This window comes from Plodia interpunctella, chromosome 26, assembly GCF_027563975.2.
Source record: "Plodia interpunctella isolate USDA-ARS_2022_Savannah chromosome 26, ilPloInte3.2, whole genome shotgun sequence".
Classification (NCBI taxonomy): Eukaryota; Metazoa; Arthropoda; class Insecta; order Lepidoptera; family Pyralidae; genus Plodia; species Plodia interpunctella.
Window position 1 is genome coordinate 3,080,181 of NC_071319.1, and position 23,291 is coordinate 3,103,471.

Here is a 23,291-nt window from a genome sequence, read left to right on the forward strand (position 1 = left end):
GAAAACAAATTTCTGTTTCATGTTGTGTGTATCCCTAGAGGGTGTAGTGAAATCAAAAAGGTAATGGTTCAATTACTATTATTACTGTGTACAGGCTTCGATGGATCGACGATATATTGAGACTGATTGGCCTGGATTCATCAAGTAATTTAAGAGCTCACTCAAGTTCTCTCTCCATAGCTAATTCCTTCACTTCTTGATACACCACGATGCCTTCTTTAGATATACATATTATAGAAGGGAAGGTAGAAGGAAGAAGGGCCCAGGAAGATCGGGAGATAGTTACACCAGGCCGGAACTGATAAATCCTATTTACAAAATCAGATAGAGAAGGAAAACCGAAAAGAAGACATATAAAAAAAATCCAAATTATATTGGGTCAAAATGAAAAGACTGGTAATTGGAATATTGACGCGAAAATTGCAAAAACTTGACGCAAGATGAAAACGCTCAAAATATACTTATGTAGTAGGTACCTACTCAAAATGTCAAAAAGGCTCTACCAACTTTTCGCATGAATGACGTTCATACCACATATCCTTTCTTAAACTATTACGGAGTTTGTTAACCTAATAAAAACAACCTAAACTCTTATTTCAAGTAGGTTCGTGTTTGGAGAAATGCTCATTTGGCGTAATGCATATTTTACGTCAGACCTAATTATATAAAACACCAAGCAACTTCGTCTTCACAAAATTAAAACTCTTTTGTGAAGAAAAATACTTAATTCGGAGCTGTTTAACTACGCTTTTGATTCTATATTCTTTTTTAACGAAATCTTCTTTATAAGGCGTTTTTGGGTGAGATTAAATTATTCTTTTTGATTTATGCGAGTTATGCGAGAGGAAATGATTTACATTTTATATTGTTCCTGCATTTTTTATCTCCTATATCGCATGATATTTATACTGCTGGACGGATGTACTTGTCTCACATATAATGGGACGACTATCAGTCACTTTATCAGCTACTAAAAAAGCCCTTAGCACCACTGACGCTTCGGAAAATTATCGGAACAGCCACATCTTTATTCATGGGGTCTGAGCCAAGAATTGCAAAATTCGTAGGCCACATTTAGCTGTGTGGTTGATTGTTGAATTAAGATCAAATAGTGAAGTCGCTATTGATACGGACACGTAGTCTGTCAGGTAGAACAATTTGCGAAACTTTGGAAGATTCGGTATATATTGCTGGTTTTACATTGCAACTAACTACGCATGTTCACGCATTCGCGTCGGCATGAGTCTTAGTTCGGCGACAGCGTGGAGCTGGCATCCATATTCAAGCCGATCACATTGCAAAAGCACCTGCCTCGGTAACGTTGTGCAATGCATTGTTCTAGTCTCCAAAGGTTCTCAAACTTTGCAACGCCACCACTAAATTAATTACAATACAATGGTGTGTGCTAATTAGTATTATTCAAATCATTTTATTGCTTTTAATAGTTTAGTCGTTTTTAATCGACGTAAAGGTTTTATTATGCGGTGTAAAGCCGCGGCCTGATCGCTTCAGCCTATTCGCGTTGTTTTGACGCCCGTGGAAGGAATTGTATGAGTTTCAACATAAGTCGTCATACGTTTATCTCACAAAATATACAAAACAACATAACGGAGCGGCATCGCTCTCGCACGCCGACGCAACAAAGACATGGATAGACAGACAGGCTAAACTACGCTACACATTATTGTTAATTGTTCAATACTTACAATTAACAAACACGCAAAGACATTTCAAAACAAAAAATCGACTATAGTTTGTCTCATGAGAGGACTCGCACAATAACCTAACCAGGTGACCCGTGTATTCTTTAAATCTTTATTAAATTAAATTACGTTATTTGTGAACGAATATATAAAAAAAAATGGTTGCACTCCGGGGGTGTAATAAGTGTGAAAACTTGAATATTAACATTATGCATTTTTGACATCTTACGAATGTTCGATCAGTGGGAGAAGTGCGGTTTAGAATTTCACTACTCACCATCGAATCGATTCGAAATGAGACACAGCGAACCAATCACATTGCGCCATTGTGACGCAACGACAACCACACTGCAATGTCATTGGTTCGCTGCGTCTCACTTCGAATCGATTCGATGGTGAGAAGTGAAATGCTAACCCACACTAACCCCTCTGGTCACGTGTCCTACGCGATTTCTACATTTTTACCCATCACAAAAATTGCACAACGCCGCTAAAGAAGTTTCCATTTCAAAAAAAATAAAAAGAAATCGAAAGGCGCATATTTCAATTAAAAATTGCTCATCTAAATACTACTACACATGTTCGTACAGTCAACATCACATTAACGTACACAAGTTCACTGTACTGTACTTTTGTGTAAAAAGACATACAAATGTTTGCTCGTATCACAAGCGTACCAAGTAACAATTATAAGATCCTTTAGAGTCAAAAGCGATGTTCAGAGAATCACCAATGAGAGCAAAAACTCCACCGGTAATGATCATGAGCGGACATTTGCAGACAGTCCGCAGAACGTGAATCAACACACATTCGTTGTTAATTCGCCTTTATCGCAGTTTTAAAGAAATGTGTCGGGTAAATTAACGTGCAGGTAACTGTACATCTTATATCCGTCCGAATGTGGTTGTTCTTTTTTTTAATAAATGTATATATAATTTTCATGTAATGTAGCTGCTAGTAGTTCTTTTAAACATTTAGGTAATAAAATAAATTTATAATATAATTTTAAAAACTAGGCGAAATTCTAGAGATAAACGAAGAAGAAGACAATAAACATATTATAAATTGCATCAAATCGGAAACTATAATTGTGGTTGTCAATATGTACCTTAAAACTTCCAAAGCGCAAGTGAAGAATGGCGCAACAAACTTCACCGCAGCCTTTACTTCAAAGAAATGAATTATGAAGTCGGCGAATATTTATTTATACTAAAATTATCATCATATAAACTTTTACGTCATAACGGAGCAAAATGAGGTGATTTTTTGTGTGGAGATAGTTGGAGAGTGTCATAGGCTACTTTTCGCCGCGGGCGGTGCAGCTACTAATGTGGCCAACAGCTAGTAATGTGATTATTTTGTATGTCAAAAAGGTAGATTATTCAGTAAATTATTGAAATCATATTGCTTATTGCTTAGTAGTTTGCCAACCCTTCAAGCGGAAGTGTACCTCAGTCTCTTTAGAGTCCGATGGCTTTGACGTCACATCGTGTCCGAACACATGTTCAGTGTTGCATCCGGCCGGAGGGGCGTGACTACACAAGCGGGACGGGTTAACATATCAATTATATCAATACTCACAGGTACGTGGGTGGTCTGAATTTGTCCGTTGTAAAGATTTTAAAAATTGAGGGCTTTATCTACCGATAGAGTGATGTAAAGTTGCGGGAAGTGCTTTATTTTAGTCAGTTCTTGTTTCATTCAACGCGTGACAATAAAATCATGTCCGTGCAGTAAACTGTTGAGAAATTCCCTCATTGTGAGCTGCCCACCACCCAGACCACATGCTAATGTGGTCTTGCTTATTTAGTAATTCATTGCCATCGGAACTAAAGCCGCGTGTAAAAATAAGAGCTCGATAGTTCACATCTTATATAAGATAGGAGATCCGAAAAAATGTTATACAAACGAAGCGCCTATTTTTGAAATCACTTAATAAGAACAACTGAAGACTCAATCTTTCGTCACTGATTTTTTCTTGACCTTGATCGGAAAATACCTTTTATTTGATCTTTCGTTTTGATGATTACTGGTAGAAGTCAAGCTCAGAACTTGGTAGGAATACCTCCGAGAGTACCAGTCATTCCGTCTGGAGGAATTGATGCAAATAAAAGCTATAATCAAACCAGACGATATCAACTACGGCAATTTTAGAGCGACACTCAAATATTACAATGAATAAACATATTAAATTCAACGTCAAAGGTCACTGGTGCGTAAATATCACAACTGTTGATAGCAAGATTGGTAGTAAAATGGGTGACGAACGAGCGGAAGCAATGAAGTGACGTAAGAAAGACGATGCATCTGCTGTAATACCCCATTTTGCAAAACTGATGATGCTCTGCGCCATAGAAGAGGTAACTTAGAGGCAGGGTAACTTGATATGCTGTTGACTGTACCGGTGCCTCCTACTTATGTTTCTTCTGTAAATGGTGCAACAAAGATGTCATCGATATTTTTTATTGTAATCCTGTGACTTGACCTATTTATTCAGGGCTGAGATGGGTTTACGCGCAATTTATTTCAAAACTCCCAGACGTAAACTCATTTCAGATTCAGAGTGTTCACAATATCATCGATAACAAATCTATCATAACAGTATCTTAACAATCTAAAAATTACAACCCAAATAATACTAACACGAAAATTCTCTTCGGATCTACGACATGTGACACTCATTTTTAATAAGACCGCCCGACTGTTTTCTAAGTTGGCGTTTATGATTTTAATTATTCTTCATCAAAAATGTATTACACGTGACTCAAAAGGCCCGATCAGCGCCGATTATAGACGTCGTGAACGTTCCGTTTAATGATCTACTAAATCGAAATAGTCCAATGTGATGAGCAGTCTCGTAGCAAGGTTACGCGCATTCAACATCACGAATGTCGTAGGGCCATTCATACTATTTGATTGAAGACACATTGTGGAATTATATTTGCAAGTGACGATTTGGCACGCAGCTGAGCGATCGAAATAGAGAAAATAGGGTAGGTGCAGAACGTTAACAAGAAGCATAGTAGGACGGAATAGCTTTATACGTTTTTTGTATGAGGATCGTTGTGTAAAGTAGACAGACTTCCTTGTAAATTAAGTATTTAACCGTTATTTAACTGAGGAATTTATTAGTCTGCAAAGATGAAGATTGTTAGAGAAATGTATACGATATTTGACAATTATTTGCAGCAATACTGCACCCTAATAAACCATCTGTTAGACAAAGACTTTCGATTTTAGTCCATCTCTATTTTTTCCATTGGAGAAAATTGATAAAGAGAAGAGAATTATAAGTCTAGAGAAAGCAAGAAATCTATAAGGAAAAGCAGAAGGAAAGAAGAATTTGTTACGATTCTTCTGAGGGCAGATCAGATATACATGTGCTTACATTTTATCTGCTAATGAAATACGTAATTGCGATAATATTATGGGAATACCCACGTTTAATAATGTGATAGATTTACTGATAAATTAATACATATTCATTCACGAAATTAAGATCTTATCAAACGTTTTGTTATGATTTATTTGAGCCAATCTAGAATCAATGTGTAAAGAGAAAATTTTATTACGATCGGTGTTAAATATAGAATTTCACGACTGTCACGACATCTATCGTATGGCCCAGATCAGCATTTATGTATGACAAAATTAACTGAAATTTATGGACCACTCATTTAGACTTACCACTTTCTTTCAGATATTCTTTGCACCCCCACGAAGGAAATGAGGGCAGAAAGCGAGAACCAAAAATTTCTTTTCATATGGAAAGTGTAACGAAAAAAAAATACGTTTAATAAGAAAAGCGAAATGACTGACTCACACACGCTTCATCGGTTTCCAAATTAAATTGTATCCGTTTGGAGGGAAATTGACGGTTGTGGAAGCGCACAATCAAATCCTAAGTCACAATAAAACATACTTTATGACAATGACGTGAAAGTTTATATTCCAATGAAGCGGCATGTGGAATTCGCTCGTGGTCTCGTGGCTTTATCAATGGAAACATCCTGATTACTTTCAGACCGAGCAATATGCGTGGGTTGGATGAAAACATCAAGTTCTACGCCGTGCTTCGGCCGTATATATTCGGATAGTTACGTCGGCGTAAATAAAAAATAACGTCACTAAAGAACACGCCCGGAAAAACTAGAAAGTTAGGTAATCTAGATGAAGTGTTTATCAGTCATGTTATATTCTACTTTAGTTAAAATAAACTTTAGGACATGACGCTGTAACAATACTATGTACCCAAATTGGGTATATGACGATATAGACATTCTACATTGTATATTGGAAATCTAAAATTATTTTCGTAAATACAGTTTAACATGCTGAGATGCGTGAAGGAAAACTAAAACGAGGTTTGGATAAAACTGGTACAAAATATCCCAAAACCCTTTTGCGTGTCTTACAATTGAGGAGAATTGTCCACTGTTCTCAAGAAGTCAAGACAGTCTTTAGAGCTTTTTATAGCCTCAATAATATTATAGCAAGAACACATTATTAGTATTATCTAGTTAATTTCGGACATCCGGACAAGCAATTACTATATTACCATATGCTAATGTGGTGATAACATATCAATGCTAATCTTCATCTATCAATTTAAAGATTAAAAGACATTAGTGCAATCAAATTACAAAGTTATAGAGGTGTATTAAAATCATTATTAATATAATTTTATCTGATGAAATAATAATATGTTTCCAAAGTCTTACTTTTAATTTTACACAATTTGTAGTATTTTCACACCTTGACTTTCTCATACACTAGAACCAACGTGGTTCCCGCTCATAATGTCACCTTAGGTAAGAATTTAGATTATCTAATGCAGCAACGTAATATTTACTAACGGCTTTTACTGTCCAGGTGAACGTCCTCTCAGTCGTTTAGTTGTATCTTTGTAATCATAGTCAACGTTTACTTTATCATGAACCGTTCCTAAAATCGTGTGATGCTCGGAATGTCAGCTGAAAGCGAGCCTGTTTTCTCAAGATCTACAATATCGAGGCAACAGTTAGTAAGAAAATATATATTTAAAACAATGTAAGGGATCAATTCTCAAACTTGAAACTCAAATTGATCTTAATGATTTAATTGAGCATGTAACTGTTTAATTTATATTCTGTTAGATCATCTAGAAGTAGATATTGGCAAATCCCAAAATGTTCGGCCAAATACTTTAAGAAACAGATGATTAAAGTCCAAAAATGGTATGCCATAAGAAAATAACTTCATCGACGTTCAAATTCGTGCACATGCAATTTACCTCGCTTTCATTATCCAGTCGAAGAAAGACAATCTTAGAAACTAACAATGGTCTGAATGGCGCAATTTCGAATGTTTTTACTACTTCGTTCATACAATTCCCCGACAAAACGGACATCATGCTTTTATGATGCCGTGAATTCAATTCGTGTTTTCTTCATAAACATTTTAGATTTATGGCAACATTTTCTATTAAATTAAGGGTGAAGACAGTATTAAAATAGATAAACATTTTAAGAACAAATTCATCCGCCTTGACTTTGACCTGTCTTTATTTATAGTCGTCCCATGGGTAAACTTCGTCCATTAAGTTTCGCTGTTAATATTTTGGTATATTTTCCAAGAACCCCCAATTTTCCAAGAAGAAAAATTTTAATATCACTGTAGACTAATGCCATCATTTGAATATAATTTTGCATAAAATCAAAACGTTACCGGTGTAACTAGTTTAGACTAGTTATATGCCTCCATATCAGAACTGCGCTTCAATAGCATCATCAGAAGCTGGTATCAAGTCAGGTAGATTGCCCAAACTCCTGCAACATCTAGATCGACGAATAGTTTAGCCACGTGATTACGACAAAGCTTAGTCGCACAGGTTATTGGAATTATTGAGCATATAATACCCCACCTGTTATCAGCAATGACAGAAATGCTACAATTTATAGCTCACAAGATAACACTAATAGCCCCTGTGATAATATCCTGGAGGGATCGCGGCTTCACGAACTATATTATATGCAATATCTTTCCATCTGAACGCACACCTGGTTAATTCCTTCTTTAGTCAAAGCTTGCTCCCATACAGATATAGACGTAGTTTGCCTATTAACGTGTATTATTATATTGCAACATGCGCCTGTTTATCGAAATTCTCCCATAGTCCATCAGCCAAATTATTATTGTTTTCGCACCCACGTCTGTTGTTTGGTAAACAAGCAGTTTCGCAGTAGGTACCTATTCTACTTTCAAGGTTATGCCATTCCTAAGCTCCAGCGTGTTTTCATTAATTTTGACAAAATGTTGTTTACTCCCTTTTGTAGGGAAATCTTACAGGAATTTAGGTAAAACAGGAAATTGATTTGAATGGACATTATGCGCCGACCTCATATATTATTAGATGTGGTAACAATATATTCTGATTTAAGAGCTAGTTTGTTCTTCCCGTTGAATTTTCACCACCATTCTCTCGACTTTCAGATCTTGAGACACGACGCTTGCCTTCTCTTTCAGTTCCCTTAAATTACCTAACTGTTTCTCGGCCTCCCTATCTTTCCTGTTAAGAATACAGACGTTCAATTGACTAATATCTTCCAATCTAGACTACGCAAGTATTACCAATCAGTGCATAAACATGTATGCAAGACTAGAACGTTATCAATGAAACTGCGTACCATTCATGCAACGGATGGGGCGTTCAGAACGACGAATGTGTCAAGGGCGTAGCCACGTTACGTAGCACTTCCTCTCTTCGCTGCTCGCTGCTATATATATCCCGTTCAGGGTTGCCAGTTCTGCGTACTTCCATAGTATGGAGATAGGTGAAGACAAAACGGCAAACAAAAGAGCTCATTAAAAAGAATCCGATTACCAAGAAGCTGCTGCAATGGTTTGGATGAAAACACAAGATATTTTAAGAGCGAAGCCGCGGACATTGCAATTCATTGCAAATGATTGATGACAAGAAAATAATTGCTTTAACATAACTTAAAACACAATCCATAATAACAAAACTAAGCAAAAGAACCCATGGGGCATGTCATGAAAGAAAGGGTTGCCTATATTTGTAGGCAACCCTTTCGTTCCCGAAGTGTCGCTCAGTGGATTTCCACCATATTGTCTCCAGAGGCTATAGACATTATATTTTCACTGAAACTGGATACAAGATTGCTCTTTGCAATGCGCCTGGGAATCACCGATTCTGATTCAATTCGTTTGGAATGTGACTTTTATATGTGGAGATTTTCGTATTATATTCTTACATGTTTCACAGAGAAACTTTATAGGAGTATAATTGACTTGGTATGGATGGACATATGTGACGTTCCCCGAGAAAAGGTACTTTATAGATGGCATGCTTATTATGCCCATATAAATAATAAAAATGAGCGGGCTTTATCTATTAGCATAAAAATTTAAGCCATAATGTAAATAGTATATATTGTATTATGCCGTAATGATTTTAAGCATAACGTTTACGCATAATTATTTGAAGCAAGACTAACCTAACCTAAAGGCATCCTAAAAGTTAATTATGCTTATTTACAAAAATCAATTATGCCTTCGACCTATTATGCCAAAATATTTTACGCCAAAATCAGTATATATGCCAAAGAACGTTAGGACTTTAGGACAAAATAAATTATACAAAAAAAAGGGATCCCAAAATGAGTAGGTGAAATGTATTAAGCTTCGCTATATCTTTTCTCGTGGAACGTCATATATGCATCTATATAACGTAGATTGCGGTCAAACACACTCAATTCTTTAATAAGAAATACTATTGCATTAATCAATCTAGTAAAACTGAAGCTCATAAATAAAATGAGAGCAGTATAACCGTTGAAGTTATACTCCTATAAGTAGCAGTCACTCAGTTTGATGAACAACAAACCTGAAGCCGGTTATACGACGCAGTTACCAATTTATCCGGCAATAATGTTCAATTTTAACACGCCTAATAAAGTTTTAACAGCTAATAAGGATTATAAACTATATCACAGTATAATACAGAGTACTAGTATGACTATATGGAGCATTTCGGTGTATTAAGTAAGCTTTAAAAAAACAGTTAAACAGTTGTACTTGAAGCCACAAAATATAGGACGTTAGGTGTGTAGAAAATGTTTATTTTGTTATATTATTTTACTATAATATTGATATCTTTTTTTTGTTTATAAATTTATTTAAAAAGATGGTAACGCTAGTGAGCAGGAATGCCCAATTTTTATGCTCCTTTTTCTGTATACATATTTCTCATTTTATTACCATAACTACGTTATACAGAGCTATTATGGATATAGAGCGATATGAATATGGTTTCATTGCAAAACATTTGGATTATTCTAAACCGATGGGAACTCACGCGATCCGCATACTGCACCACCGAAATACCTTTCGAAATCAAGTACTTACCTACCGGTTCAGACTACAAATTCGTGATCGGTTAAATGTCAGGATGACATTTGGGATTGTCTACGCGGCATTGTCTGTGCTGCAATTTACCGAAATTAGGGCATCCGGGATTATTACATTTGAAATATTACGAAGTGAGACTTTAATCAAATTCAGATTGAGAATTAGGATATATAAAATCTTCCTGCTCTTAGCGAGTCGACTCGGCGAGTCATATTTGTGAAGACCAATAGGCTTTTTGGGTAGGATATTTGTGGGATCGGGGAACCAGTAAAACAACGGAAAATGGACTTGTATTTTCAGCAGAAATCGTTTACAGTTATTTTCTCGTAATCGTATCGTCTTAAAAAACCTATCTATCGCCCATCCGTCCTCTCACTCTCAACGTTCAGATACACATTCATCAAAAATTCGGATACATACCCATTTCCACATTATACGTACGACATATAGTGAATTACACAGATGTGTAATTCAAGGTACAGACCCTTAATTAGGGGAAGGAATTCATTTACTTAACTAAATTTTAAACTACGCTTTCGTATTAATTTATTTGTTATGGAATCGTACTTTTCAAAAATTTTCTGAACATAACCCAGTGCCTAAATAACACGTAAATTACTGCCTCAAAAAGTAATTCAATTAATGCTTGGTAAGATCAGATTGGAGCGCTAGTAGAGGTCATAGTAATACGAAATTACAGTAGGTACTTATATCCATTACGCCGTAAATTCTCATGTAAATCAATTACAAAGGCTTTTAAACCTGGTTTCGTTATTCTCACATTTATTTATTATACGTTGTGTGTTTGTATTCAATTTTTGTTCAAGTAGGTTTTCGTTTTGAATTTGAGTGCGTTCGACCTCGATCTAGCATGATGGGAAGCAAAGATAAGGTCAAGGCAAAGGTAAGGGTGTTACACGCAAACTCAAAAAATGCATAGATCCCTAATATTAGGTTAGTTAATTGTTTAAACGAAAAAAAATCCAGTGACCTAGATAGTCAACCCGTGTGCAAAGTTTTGTGTGTACTCACGATATTTTTCTTCACCAAAATCAAATAGTGGTATAATTTGTAATCTCGTATTGCATCCTATGGGAATATTTAAATTTTCTTAACCTACATAAAGTCTCTCGGAAAATTTTCAAACTTCTAGTCAAATTTCTTCTTCTCAATTTTGACAGATCTATAAAAAGCCACAGATTAAAGTAGCCGGATATATCCAGAAATTCAAGTCTATTGAATGAATACTGTACAAACTAGACATGCAATAAACCAATGACCATTGAACGACTACATGAACTTGACCCTTATAAACAAGCAATTTGCTACATTTGCGCTTTTTAAAGCAAACTAACAAAAAGCACTTTTATAAACACAAATATAAGATTCAATTTCCAACGCATCTGTTAAGAAATTCGAAGCGATAGTTTAGTGAACGGGGAATTTTGATCGTTCTATCAATGGACGTAAGATCTCATCTCGCTTGAAGCGTAGGGTAGTTGGCATCAATTGATTCTTATTTTCCACCTTACTTTTCTTGAATGGATTATTTTGGTTTCCATTGTAGGTGCTTTCACATGGCCGCCATTGGATATGTGCCAAGGGATCTCGGATCATTGACGATTCTCCCTTTTATGTTTGAACGGTATCGACTTGATTTATGTATTTGTTGGCATTGTTTTCTTCGGGTTGTTTCGGTAATTAAAAAGTTGTGCCCTTGTTAATTCTTCAACTTGTTAGTTGATCGATGTTACTGGATGTTCTATGGTAAAGTTAATTTTGTTTTCTCGTTTAAACTCTTGGAGTAATAGGTTTGTGGTAATTGACCAACAAATCCCGTTTTAAACAATAAAATACTAATCATAACCAACATTATAATGTTCTTTGTTCGCATAATATGAGATTCTCAAAATAGCACATCATAGATAGATAGAATTGTTTATCATCAATATACCTAAACGAATGTTTGCTACTCCGGTATGAGTGATGCCCTATTATGGCCTTGACTGTTCAAGGACATAGGGTACCACCTTGGGAAAAAAATAACTTTGTAGAAATTTCAAAGTTGGTTGCATATAAAGTTGATTTTAACATAGTACGTTCGCTTTCCTTTAGACACAAATAGATGAATTCAGATCTATTTTATAAGATTACAAGCGACCGGCCTCAGCTTCGTACGGGTGCAATATTATGCATGTTACATATATTAAACCTTTGGAATCACTCTATCTATTAAAAAACCCGCAACAAAATCCGTTGCGTAGTTTTAGAGATCTAAGCATACATAGAGCCAGACAGCGGGAAGCGCTTTTGTTTTATACTATGTAGTGATCTGGTACAAATACGTTTGGAGACTGGAGTTCTGTGGGTTTAGAGTGCGGACTTGCATCTGGACCGGACTCGAGAGCAAATCATTCGCACATCCGATCGCGATTTGAATCAATGACGTCATGTCAATTGTACTTTCGGTGTTTTTTATCTTACTAAGTATCTTACGCGAAAGTTAGATAAAAGTTATTAACGATAAACTCAGATAAAAATGACACTAATTTTCTTACAGTAGTATTTCTCATGGCTGAGGGTCGCGGTTTCTAAATTGAATGAAACACAACGATTTCCCCGGCAACATTAAAGGAATTAAATGTCTTTAGTTAGTCGACTTGAATATAACCTGACACTAACAATTAACACACTAAAAAGATACGAGTGACTATAGCACTCTTTACCCTTAAAGAGTTATTAAACAAGTTTTTTGTTAGACAAATTAAAAAAACCCCCGACTTTCAATATTTATTTCGCTACAACTTTTGAACGGCTGAACCGATTTTGATCAAACATATCTAAGAAACACCGCACAAAATTTAGCTATCAAATAAAAAAACCGCATCCAAATCGGTTCACCCATTGATGAGCTACGGTGCCACGTACACAGACAGAAACGCAACCGGAACATGCCGAGATGAGAGAAAGAACGCTAATGGCGCTCTGTCGTTTCAGAGGCTAAGATCAATTTTAAGATCTCTGAACCAGGGGGAAGTACATATAGTTAGAAGTATTTTCATACAGGAAAATTTCGTTAGGCGTTAAGCAAAGTTACGGGCATAAGCCTATAATTTCATATGATGTTGACGTATCGTGCAACACACGAATGGGTGTTGATAAAACAGGAAACGCGATACGCTATCTTGACTGAGGAAATAATAAACGTAAGCATGTACAATAAAAGCTTATCGCGGATTACCGGCTAGTTAATACGAATTACAAATACTCTGATTACAGGTGTTTTGAACTAGCTGTTGCTCGCAGCTTTGCCCGCCGTAGCCTATGTTTGACCTCGAGTCATTGACTAGTATATTCCAAATCATCAAAATCAGCCCAACGGTTTAGCCGTGAAAGCGTGAAATAGACAGATTTTAACAATTATAATATTTATATGTAATGGATAGTATGATTAAGGCCGCCCTTAGACGGTCGGATTGAACGAAAAAGTTATTTAACCGAATTAAAAAGTTTCATGTTCTTGACAAACTTAATGATCAGCAGCGACTTTTTCACCGGGCCAGATATACTTTTTGTTTTTTGTTCATTTCCATTTCCAAATTGTGTCTATACTTACTCAAACATATCTTTTTATTTTGTCCGATTCTTTTCTCATAGCTCTTATCAATAATTTCCAATTTTTTAATAAAATACGTGCAAAAATATGACTTAAATTATCTAGAACAAGGTGAGTGAGTGATAACACATTATATGAAAGAAAACTAATTCCGGATATGATGTAGCGTGTACCGATATGAATAACATACTGATAAGATAAAAATGTTCATTCATATTAAGTTGAAAGTAGATGCTGTGGGTCGATTTTTGGCCGACGCGTAAGAAGAATTCACTATACTGAGAAATACAGTCTTTTTAACACCTCAGTGACGCCGTGGTAAAGTTCATGCCACGCATGCAAGGATCGTAGCGTCATAAAAATTGGGAGCTGTATGTAGTTCCGATGACAATACAATAATTTGGTACTGTCGAACTTTTCTGATGATGGAGCCGGAAGACATGAACTGGAACTTCATGATGGAACATTGTATCATAGCTGTGTTTGGACTTGTTAGAATAGTCTTGTCTAAAATGAACTTTGATCACGATTAGGTTTCAAGGTATGATGATGAAGTCGGAAGATATGCACTGGCATTTCATGACGGAATATCTAATCATAGGCGTTTTATGCTTTTACATTGCACTTATAAAAGCGTGTTTTTTTTAGTGTTTTTAAACTATCCTTTTTCTTTTCAAAGTCACTACTTAACTACATTTTTATTTTGAAACATCTTTATAAATAGTACATATTATAAATAGTCCTGTCGCAATTGTCTGTCCGTATGAACGCGATAAACTCAAAAAGTACCGAAAGGATTTTGGAACGGTTTTTTTTACCAATAGATAGTGTGTGATTTCTGAGAAAGGTTTAGGTGTATTAAATTCATTAATATGATTTTACACGAGCAAATGAACGGGCCACTAAACATATTTTATTCAATACCTTAGTGCCAGTACATAGTTAAGTGGCGACACCTACTTAAAGCATTGTGTTCGAGAGGCGATACTCCTATACTAGATAACAATAGGATACTCATATTTCACTTAATTGAGTGCTTAATAGACTCCCTGTGCTGCTGTCTTTAGGATCAAATATGGTTAGGTAACTATATTATACATTGATGATGGCAACAAAATATAAGAAAAATACATAGTTTTTTTTTAAATATATATTATATACAACATCCAGAACTGTTGGTCAGATTTGAAAGCTGACATGCCCAGGAAATATTAACCTTTTTAAGCTCATCTTTTATCAAAAAGGATCCAAAAGAATTTATCAAATCACCACCAACACAGTTACAGGATCACTAAAGTTATAATCAAATCATTTATTTAGAAATAATCTAGCATATTTCAAAGCTACAAAGTATAAATTTGATTATATACCAAGCCTAGTTATAAATTAAGCCTTTCAAAATATATCAACTAATGGATTTACTCACTAAATTAATATGCTATTATACTAATCAGGGCAATAGTTTAAATGTATAGTCAATATGTCAAGTTAACATGCATTGAACTCTATTAGTTAAGGGTGAATTAGCAATGTTTTTGAGTAGGTAGATGTGCTGTTGACTGTACCAATACCATAATTGGTAATTTAGCAAGGATTTTCCTTCACTCGTAAATAGAACATAGTAGAAGGCAATGTATAAAGACTGCACATGTATAAGAATAACTTACCTCACCTCTGGCACCTCTTCATTACGCAGAATGTTTGTATGCAAATTTCAAAGATACAATCTTAATGTTATGCATGTATATTCAGCGGATACAATAGCATTCTTTCAACACATTTGGCCAGTAATAGGTAATAATGCCACACAATGAGGCCTCTGTTATGACTTGAAACAAACAATGAGTAACTATTGCCTAAATAATTTTAAAATCTCCAACTTTACCAAGGATACATACAAGTTGATTAGCTGATGATATTTTTTAAATCATAGTATATTTTGTGAAGTATATTCATAAATTGAAATGTCACAATTCCATTAAACCTATATACATTTTCAAATCTGGTAAATACTTAAAGCTAATTTATAACCATTTTGAGTTGAGTAACATGAGACACAACATTTAATGCACCAGAAATAGCTGATCAATAATGTAACAGTAACAATGGTACAATTTTTCCCACAGGAAAAGCCAATGAGGAAGAGATTTGATGAGAATTTAATGTCACATTGTTTCTGTGTGGAATAGTGAGTAATTAATGTCTTAGCGGAGAAATGGAACTGCTGAATGTACTAGCACTTAAAATCCACATTTGTTCATTGAATTCCTTGGAGAAAAGGCTGTGGTGAATCTTGTAACTGTGCTTCTTATTAGAATTTGGTGGTATACTTGAGTTTCAAGTAATGATAATATGATCAAAAGTTAAATAAAAAATAATAATTAAGGAGCATAAAATCAAGAAAGATGAGTGCCTACGGTCTGAGTGCAAAGTGCAGAAGAAAAAGAATGGGGTCAGAGTCCAGGGACTGATTCCCTTTTTTTTCATTTTGCATAGTTTGGTATACACAGACACCCATCACAACATACTATAATCATAAATTGTTTCTAATTTTTTTTGTAAACACATATTTATTTTGACAAACAGAATACTATTTACTATTTATTTTGTTATAGTATAGTATAGTATGTATATAACATTTACTTACCTGTTGCCAAAGTTGGTCCTCCAAAACTCAGCAGCATCACTCTTAGTTATACGGAACTGGTCACCAGCAAATGTACCGTTGGGGAACATAGCCTTTAATTCACTTAACATATGACTAAACACCAAGCTCAACTTCGTCAAATTCCGCCTATAATGTGAATTTTCGTCAAACATCTTTTCTTTGCCTTCTTTGAATAACTTTATAGCCTGTTTACATTTGCGAATCAAATTATTTATAAATATATTAAAATGTTCATTGCTATTCAACGCTTGCATATTATCCTCGTATTTATTATAAATTACGCGCAACCTCTGATATGTGTCCGGTAAAATGTCCAAAATAAAAGGTGGGCTGTTTTTTAAATTCATTTTGTGGTGCTGACACAGTTTCACCACTTTGTCCATTAGTTTCCAAGTTTTGTCCAGTGTTCTTTTGTCAGTCGCGAATTTTGTAGGGCACACGGCGTCAGAAAAGGCTCCGTGCAGCTTAGAAAATATCGACGATATGTTTTTCTGTTGTGATTTGTGTCGCGCCGCCGCCATGTTGAAAGTCCGGTGACATACAAAAAAACAACAATTTTTTAACTGCACACTGAACTTAAAAAGCACTTATCACTTAATTATTAGATATTCCAACGTGTGGTTTCTCATTATCACATAAACGCACCACATTTATAAACAGAAATGATAACAGCTATCCAACGATCGCTCACTATCACATTGGCGACGCGTATGACTTTGCGTGTGACAATTTGACAAGTGAATGAATGACAGCAAAAAGTAAGCAACAAGGGTGAATGGAATAATGTTGCCATCTAAACCAAAATTTTTACCATCGTGACTTTTCACCCATACATTGCATTTAGCGCTGAGAAAATCGTATCATTTGAAAGATTGGATCATTCGAATCTGTATCAGTGCAAAGATTCGAATCAATTAATGCATCATTTGGATCATCGGATCTCAGACAGATTCAAGAGCAGAGATTTAGTTGCGTTACGAATGAAACGAAAATTACTTAATACTTTAATTGATATAGATTATTGTTTTAAAAAATCGAATAAATAGATTTTTATATTTGCTAGAAGTTAAAAAAATCACCTAAAATCAATTCCATTTTCAGTTTTACTAACTGGCATATTTAAAAATCGATTTTATTTACAGTGACTTTCGGATTATTTATGTACATTGTTCATTTTTTTTTTGTATTTTTTATTATTTTTTCTATGTACCGTGATGTGATTCGAATTCGCGTTGCCCGAATCATTACGAACAATCGCTAGTCGCACGACTTAAGCTTAAGATTCATTCATTCATTCGTATCAGTGAGCGCGTCACAGAACATAGCTTCAGTAATCTGTGGTGAGCTCATTGATTCAATGATCCACTCGGAGTGAACGATTGAGATTCGGATCAGTGCATCACTTTGCACGACTCACTGAGTCGTTTCATTAAAGAGTTACACACGTCTACATTGCATTGCTATTTCTAATCATCCCTTTGAGACGCAGCACGATTGAGACAGCCAAAAAAATGCAAGGCAGACTTCTTAGTAGAGTTTGAAATAGTTATCTTTAGACAAGATATAAAAATCCAGTTTTGGATCTAAGACAGTGGTAATTTTATGTAATTTGGGTGTCGTTTTTTTCATTTATTATATTTAAAATATAATCCCTGTTAATATTAGGTTTACTAATAAGTAAAAATAAGTTAAATTATTACTAATAAGTAAAAATAAGTTAAATACTATCATGTTTTATGGCTGCCCTGGCTTCACTGTCATTCTAGAACCTGTCGGCTGTTTCGTCCTTAGGTTTCGTCTTTTAACAAGGCCGTTGACAACTATAAAAATTTAATTTATTATTATTTATTTAGGTAATAACCTACACTCATAGAGCAATATGGATCTTGCGTACCAGAATACGGAAGACCCATGTTGCACTATGCCTACACTACACCGGACCTACGTCTATTGAAGTAAAATTATTTGAATATTCAGATAATTTTACTATGATGAAGTATTTAATACCTCCAAGCTTTAGAATATTTTTGTTAAATGGCAACACTTCAGAATGGCGATGGCGTTTAGTTTCCAATATGAAATCATGTTCATAATTAAATTTTGTATCTGAAAAGAATTAAGGAATAAAACAAATAATCTACCAGTATTATTATATTACTATTTATATTTTAAGTTATTATAATATAAAATATAAAATTGCTATAATATGTCAGCTAGTGACATCTGTATAGAGTACTGTAATTTAAAATAATACTAACAAGATGGCAGCACAGTCGAAAAGTTGCATTGCTTAAAAGTATTTATTAGCCTCCATAGATGGCGCTATTTGCATTATCTTTTGCAAAAGGTTTCGTACTCAATAATAATTCGATTCATAAAATCCTTTTCTGATACATATTATAAATAGTTAAATAAATTCATTTCACTGAGACATTTTACAGGTGTTGCTATACCTCTTCTGTATGTAATTTTGCAAACTTCATGAGTCTGCACCCGTGGCAAATATCTGGAACTATCATCACGATGTTGGTTGTCTGCGAAAGTACCGCCACGTCTTGTAAGACTTTAGGCGCGGATTTCCTAATTATTACGCCGGCTCCAAATTATCCGTGAACAGTTCGCTAAACTTTGGCGGATCATACATTGCAGATTTTTCATTACGGTAATTAAAACCACTCATAGACACTACGCAATGTTCGGCAATTGTCCGAGTTCCCTGATAGTGTGGAGCCTACATAACAGACTTATTCGTCTTCCTCGTCATCATCGTCTTCATCGTCGTCGTCTTCATATATTTCTGTCGTTGTCGTTGTCGTTGTCGTGGTTTTTCTATCCTTTTTCTGTCGCCGCCGTCTTTGGTGTTTAGGGCCAGGGTTAAGTCTTGAATGCCTGCCGGTTAAATAAACTTTCAGTGGGGTTAGAAAACGTTATTAAGTACCTATATCGAAAACGTCAACATACAAATGGAAAATTCATTTCTTTTATGCACTGAATGAGGCTTTTTACATCTAAATATATAAATGTCGGCTAACGGTTGTAAAATATGGTAAACCATCTTTTCACTTACATTTAACCTGCAGGCTGCACTTAGGGTTAGCAGGGGTGACAATTGCTAAATTTAGGTCTAGCCTAAGGTAAGTAAACTGAGACTGGCTAAACCTAGGACTAGCCGCATTTCTTGATTTGGCCGAAACAATGCACCTCTGTCTCAATATGTCCTAATATCATGCACATTATGTCCTATATCAGCCGAAATGATACCGGCTAAACCTAGATCTCACCGAATAAGCCAAGCCGGTTTAATATGTCTACACCAAGGCGTAACCATATGAGACCGGCTGCACCTAGGTCTGACCGGCTAAACCTAGTTGTCGCCGCACTTCAGGGTTAAAAAATATAGCTCGTATAAGAGGATAGAATAAAATAAACGCTTACGTTGTGCCAATGACATTGCACGGGTTTTTCTCGTACATATAAAACTTGTAGATGACTCCCTTGCATCCAATAAAAACGTTGTCGGACGAGTCCAGTCCAAAAGTATTTACTCCACTTATGTTAAAAGTCCTTAAGTATCTCGCTACTTCATTCTCTATGTCAATTACATATAAGTTACTATTGTCGTCCATTGCGTAAACTACGTCTGATCTGCTAACAAATACATTTATCATCTTATCGTCTCGTAATCCTTTTAATTTCGCGGGTACATGTTCACCATTCTTCAGTACATACAAAGTTTCAGTTGCAACGTCTACGAAAAACATATTATTTCTTGTATCTATTGTCAAACCGTGACCATTTGTGATATACATAAATCTTTCTAAGCTCTGGGAGTCATTGTTGATTTTGTAAACACGATTCTGTGGCCAGGTCGCTATGTACATTGCACTACCATCGTTATTTACAGCAATATACATTACATCTTCACCCAAAGCTGTGTAATGCTCAACAGAACCATCTTCTTTATATTTATAGACACCATTATCTGTGCCAAGATATACAATGTCATTGAGGTTATCTACTGTACTGGTTTGTCCCAATCCAGCAACTTTTATAGTCTCAATATCACCGCTGGATCTTAATGTCTGTAGACTCATTTTCATTTCACTGCTAACCAGAGTGAAATATATACTATCAGTTTTCCAATGAATTCTGATATCAGCAGGGATCCCATTCAAAATTGCATTTTTTTCTTTGAAAGCGTATACTCCGTTGAGAACTAACAGCTCGGTGCATTCAAACTGAAGTTTCCCACTTTTCAATAGTGTTTCCCTTGTAACCAACGCATTTGTTTGCGTGTAAAATAGTGTTGTTAGTATCACTGTGATCGCTTGTTCCATCTGAAAAATATATAAGATCATTAAATATTATACAAGCTTCTATTTAGATTCACTTGTCCCGATTTCAGTAATCGAATCGTGTCAGTTAAATCTACCATGTCCGCTTGTCTTTCACATTTATTCCTTATGATACGCGATGGTGCACCCAAGATCGGCAAACTCACATTTTAAGTCACACGTTGAATGCAACAAGATCTTCGTCAATAGCCTACCTTTATCCCACTTTAAATGGGGTACACCATGTCACTCTCCTCAACTTCTCTCTGTCTGTTGACGCCAAGCAGGCGGCCGGTCGTAAAGTATAAGCCAAAACTTTTACAGTATGGAATGCAACAATATCTATCTGACGAAAATAAAAACTAGCGACAAAAATGACATTTCTGACGTGAAAAACGATTTCAACTTTGTACGACAACATTGTAAGTGAAATTTAACTTTTAAGATTTGATAATCTACACAATAATTGTTAATTTAAATAATTTTATTGAAATTTCAATTTTATTAATTACATACTAACGTAGCTTATGTGTACTATCAAATGGTGAGTCTTGGTTACTTGTATAAATAATTTTTCATTTATTCATTGAAAAACAAACAAACATAGGGAAAAGTAAATTAACCTTGTTTAAACCCTAGGTATAGACAATGCTTTAATAAAAGATTACACTTATTAACACCTGTCATATGTGTTTTTTCGTATACCAAAGTATATTTAATTATATTATGTGCCTTTACAGTGAAGTTTATTTTTATAAAACAAGGTCGCCCTCTGGCTCTGTCTGTGTCTGAGCTATCTTCTCTTAAACCATGCAACAGATTAAAATGCCAATTTTCACTGTTATTTAGAAAATATTCCCGAAGGTTTAAAAATACGATAATTCCTGCGTTCATAAAATAATTTTCTTGAAATTTTACATGCATATTAGTAGTACGGAGAAGGACATAGGCAATTTTTCATTCCAATAAAATGTAATATTCCATGCGGGTGAAGCCGCGCGTAAAAGCTAGTTATAAATTAATAAATACTTAATATTTACCTCGAATTATGTATGCGAAGTTAATACAGTCAGGACTCATAAATCGATAGACACTACAAATTGACACCAGTGGTATCCGGCACTCGCTACAAATAACTGAGAAATATTTATCAATTAATTGCTATATAAGCTGTGTATTTGTTTATTGTTATGTTTGGATCTTTGTGTCGTTTTCAATAAACGGTCAGGAGTGATAGTAAACAGATTTGTTTGTTTTCTTTTTAAGATGAATCAATAAAATTGTGAGTGAGTTTACATTGCTGATTAACGATACTGACTAATTAAGAAAAAAATGACATACATGTGTAGGAGAATTTTATCTCTCTCTGGCACGTTCCCGGTTGCTTTCGGGGTTGTTACGCCTCAAAACCATGGGTCGGCTTAAAAAATAAACTTTGTCTTTTATGCTTATCGAAGATTATATGTGATTATATGATTATATAGATTCGCCCGTGATTTGTATTAGCCTGACACTAGGCCCTCCTTAATACTACTGTTGCCTATCAACTGCCAAGCATTTAGTCGCCTCGTACGGTGACAGACCGACGGATATACTTATAAGTGTTCTTCGGAACCCTAAAAATGCTAAGATAGAGTATACAAACTATATTGTATTCACGTTGCCAAAATATATGAAGATAATTAAGTTCATGTATTTTGGCTTCCACCATAAATTCATCTTATTTTCTGTCAAAAACTTCAATCCCAATACAAATTGGCAAACTGTCACGTCATGATGCCAGGAAATTAGTTCGAAATGCCTTCTAAACGGGTCCAGGACCCACTGACCTTCATAATTCGACCCCCTCCACACACATTAACTCATAATTAAAGATCCTCTTAAAAATTGGACCATCGGATTTTAAGACATGACAGTGGTTTTAAGATAGGCCATCTGACGGACGTCACTATTTGCTGTGCTCTAAGTCACCTCTTATGACATATTAGTCTTATTCCAGGGCGGGAACCACGCGTCGTAATGATCGACAATAACCACTGGATATATTCAGTGGTTGTATATCAAATAGTTTAGTTGTATAGTAAATATTAAATGTAAAAATTATATCTCATTTTGGAATTAGTCATTGGACCTTCAAGATCATAATATGATCCAATGTCCTAAGTTGAAGGTCCAATGAGGCTAATTCTAAAAAGAGATATAACTTTTACATTTCATATTTCTATTTATAAAATTCTTATGAAGCTCCAATGAGCGCAGGTGAAAGGCCTAAATTATTTTTTTTTATTTTTGGATCGGAACTTGGAGTTCCTATGGGAACCAGACCTCGAACAGTCCATAAAGTATTGTGATTAATGTCTCACCTGAAATCATTATGCATTGCCAATGTCTTTGTGAAAAATGATTGGTTGACGTTTTTGCTTACAAATAGCTTTCACCCGGCTTTGCCCGCGGAACAGTACATTTTCCGAGATATTTATTAAAATGTTGCACTCTATAGGGAGACACATACATAGGTATGCAGGTGTACCGCGTGAATTGTAATAGGAGACTAGCGTGGC

At 35.2% G+C, this 23,291-nt stretch overlaps 2 protein-coding genes across 3 annotated transcripts in view; both read right to left on the reverse strand.

The window, feature by feature from the left end:
* Cbl (Cbl proto-oncogene) overlaps nt 1-17,133 on the reverse strand; it is a 54,814-nt gene extending 37,681 nt beyond the window's left edge. For both annotated transcript variants that reach the window (XM_053764640.1, XM_053764641.1), the window contains exon 1: nt 16,376-17,133. In XM_053764640.1, the coding sequence (XP_053620615.1) occupies nt 16,376-16,917 (542 nt within the window). In that variant the 5' untranslated portion in view covers nt 16,918-17,133. The remainder of the gene's footprint in view (nt 1-16,375) is intronic.
* A 1,401-nt stretch (nt 17,134-18,534) lies between these two features.
* Nucleotides 18,535-21,887, reverse strand: LOC128681215 (uncharacterized). Its single transcript, XM_053764945.1, has 3 exons — nt 21,771-21,887; nt 19,832-20,733; nt 18,535-19,285 (listed from the first exon to the last, which is right to left on the reverse strand). Exons 2-3 carry the CDS (start codon nt 20,731-20,733, stop codon nt 19,141-19,143), a joined length of 1,047 nt encoding a protein of 348 aa, XP_053620920.1. The 5' UTR covers nt 21,771-21,887; the 3' UTR covers nt 18,535-19,140.
* Nucleotides 21,888-23,291: the final 1,404 nt, after the last annotated feature.

What these genes read in the sequence shown, in the direction of transcription:
- LOC128681215 (XM_053764945.1), bottom strand. Translation starts at nt 20,733, where the DNA reads ATGGAACAAGCGATCACAGTGATACTAACAACACTATTTTACACGCAA. An exon ending in TGCAATGTCATTGGCACAAC is followed by an intron (nt 19,286 to 19,831) that starts GTAAGCGTTTAT and finishes TTTAACCGGCAG; the next exon opens with GCATTCAAGACTTAACCCTG.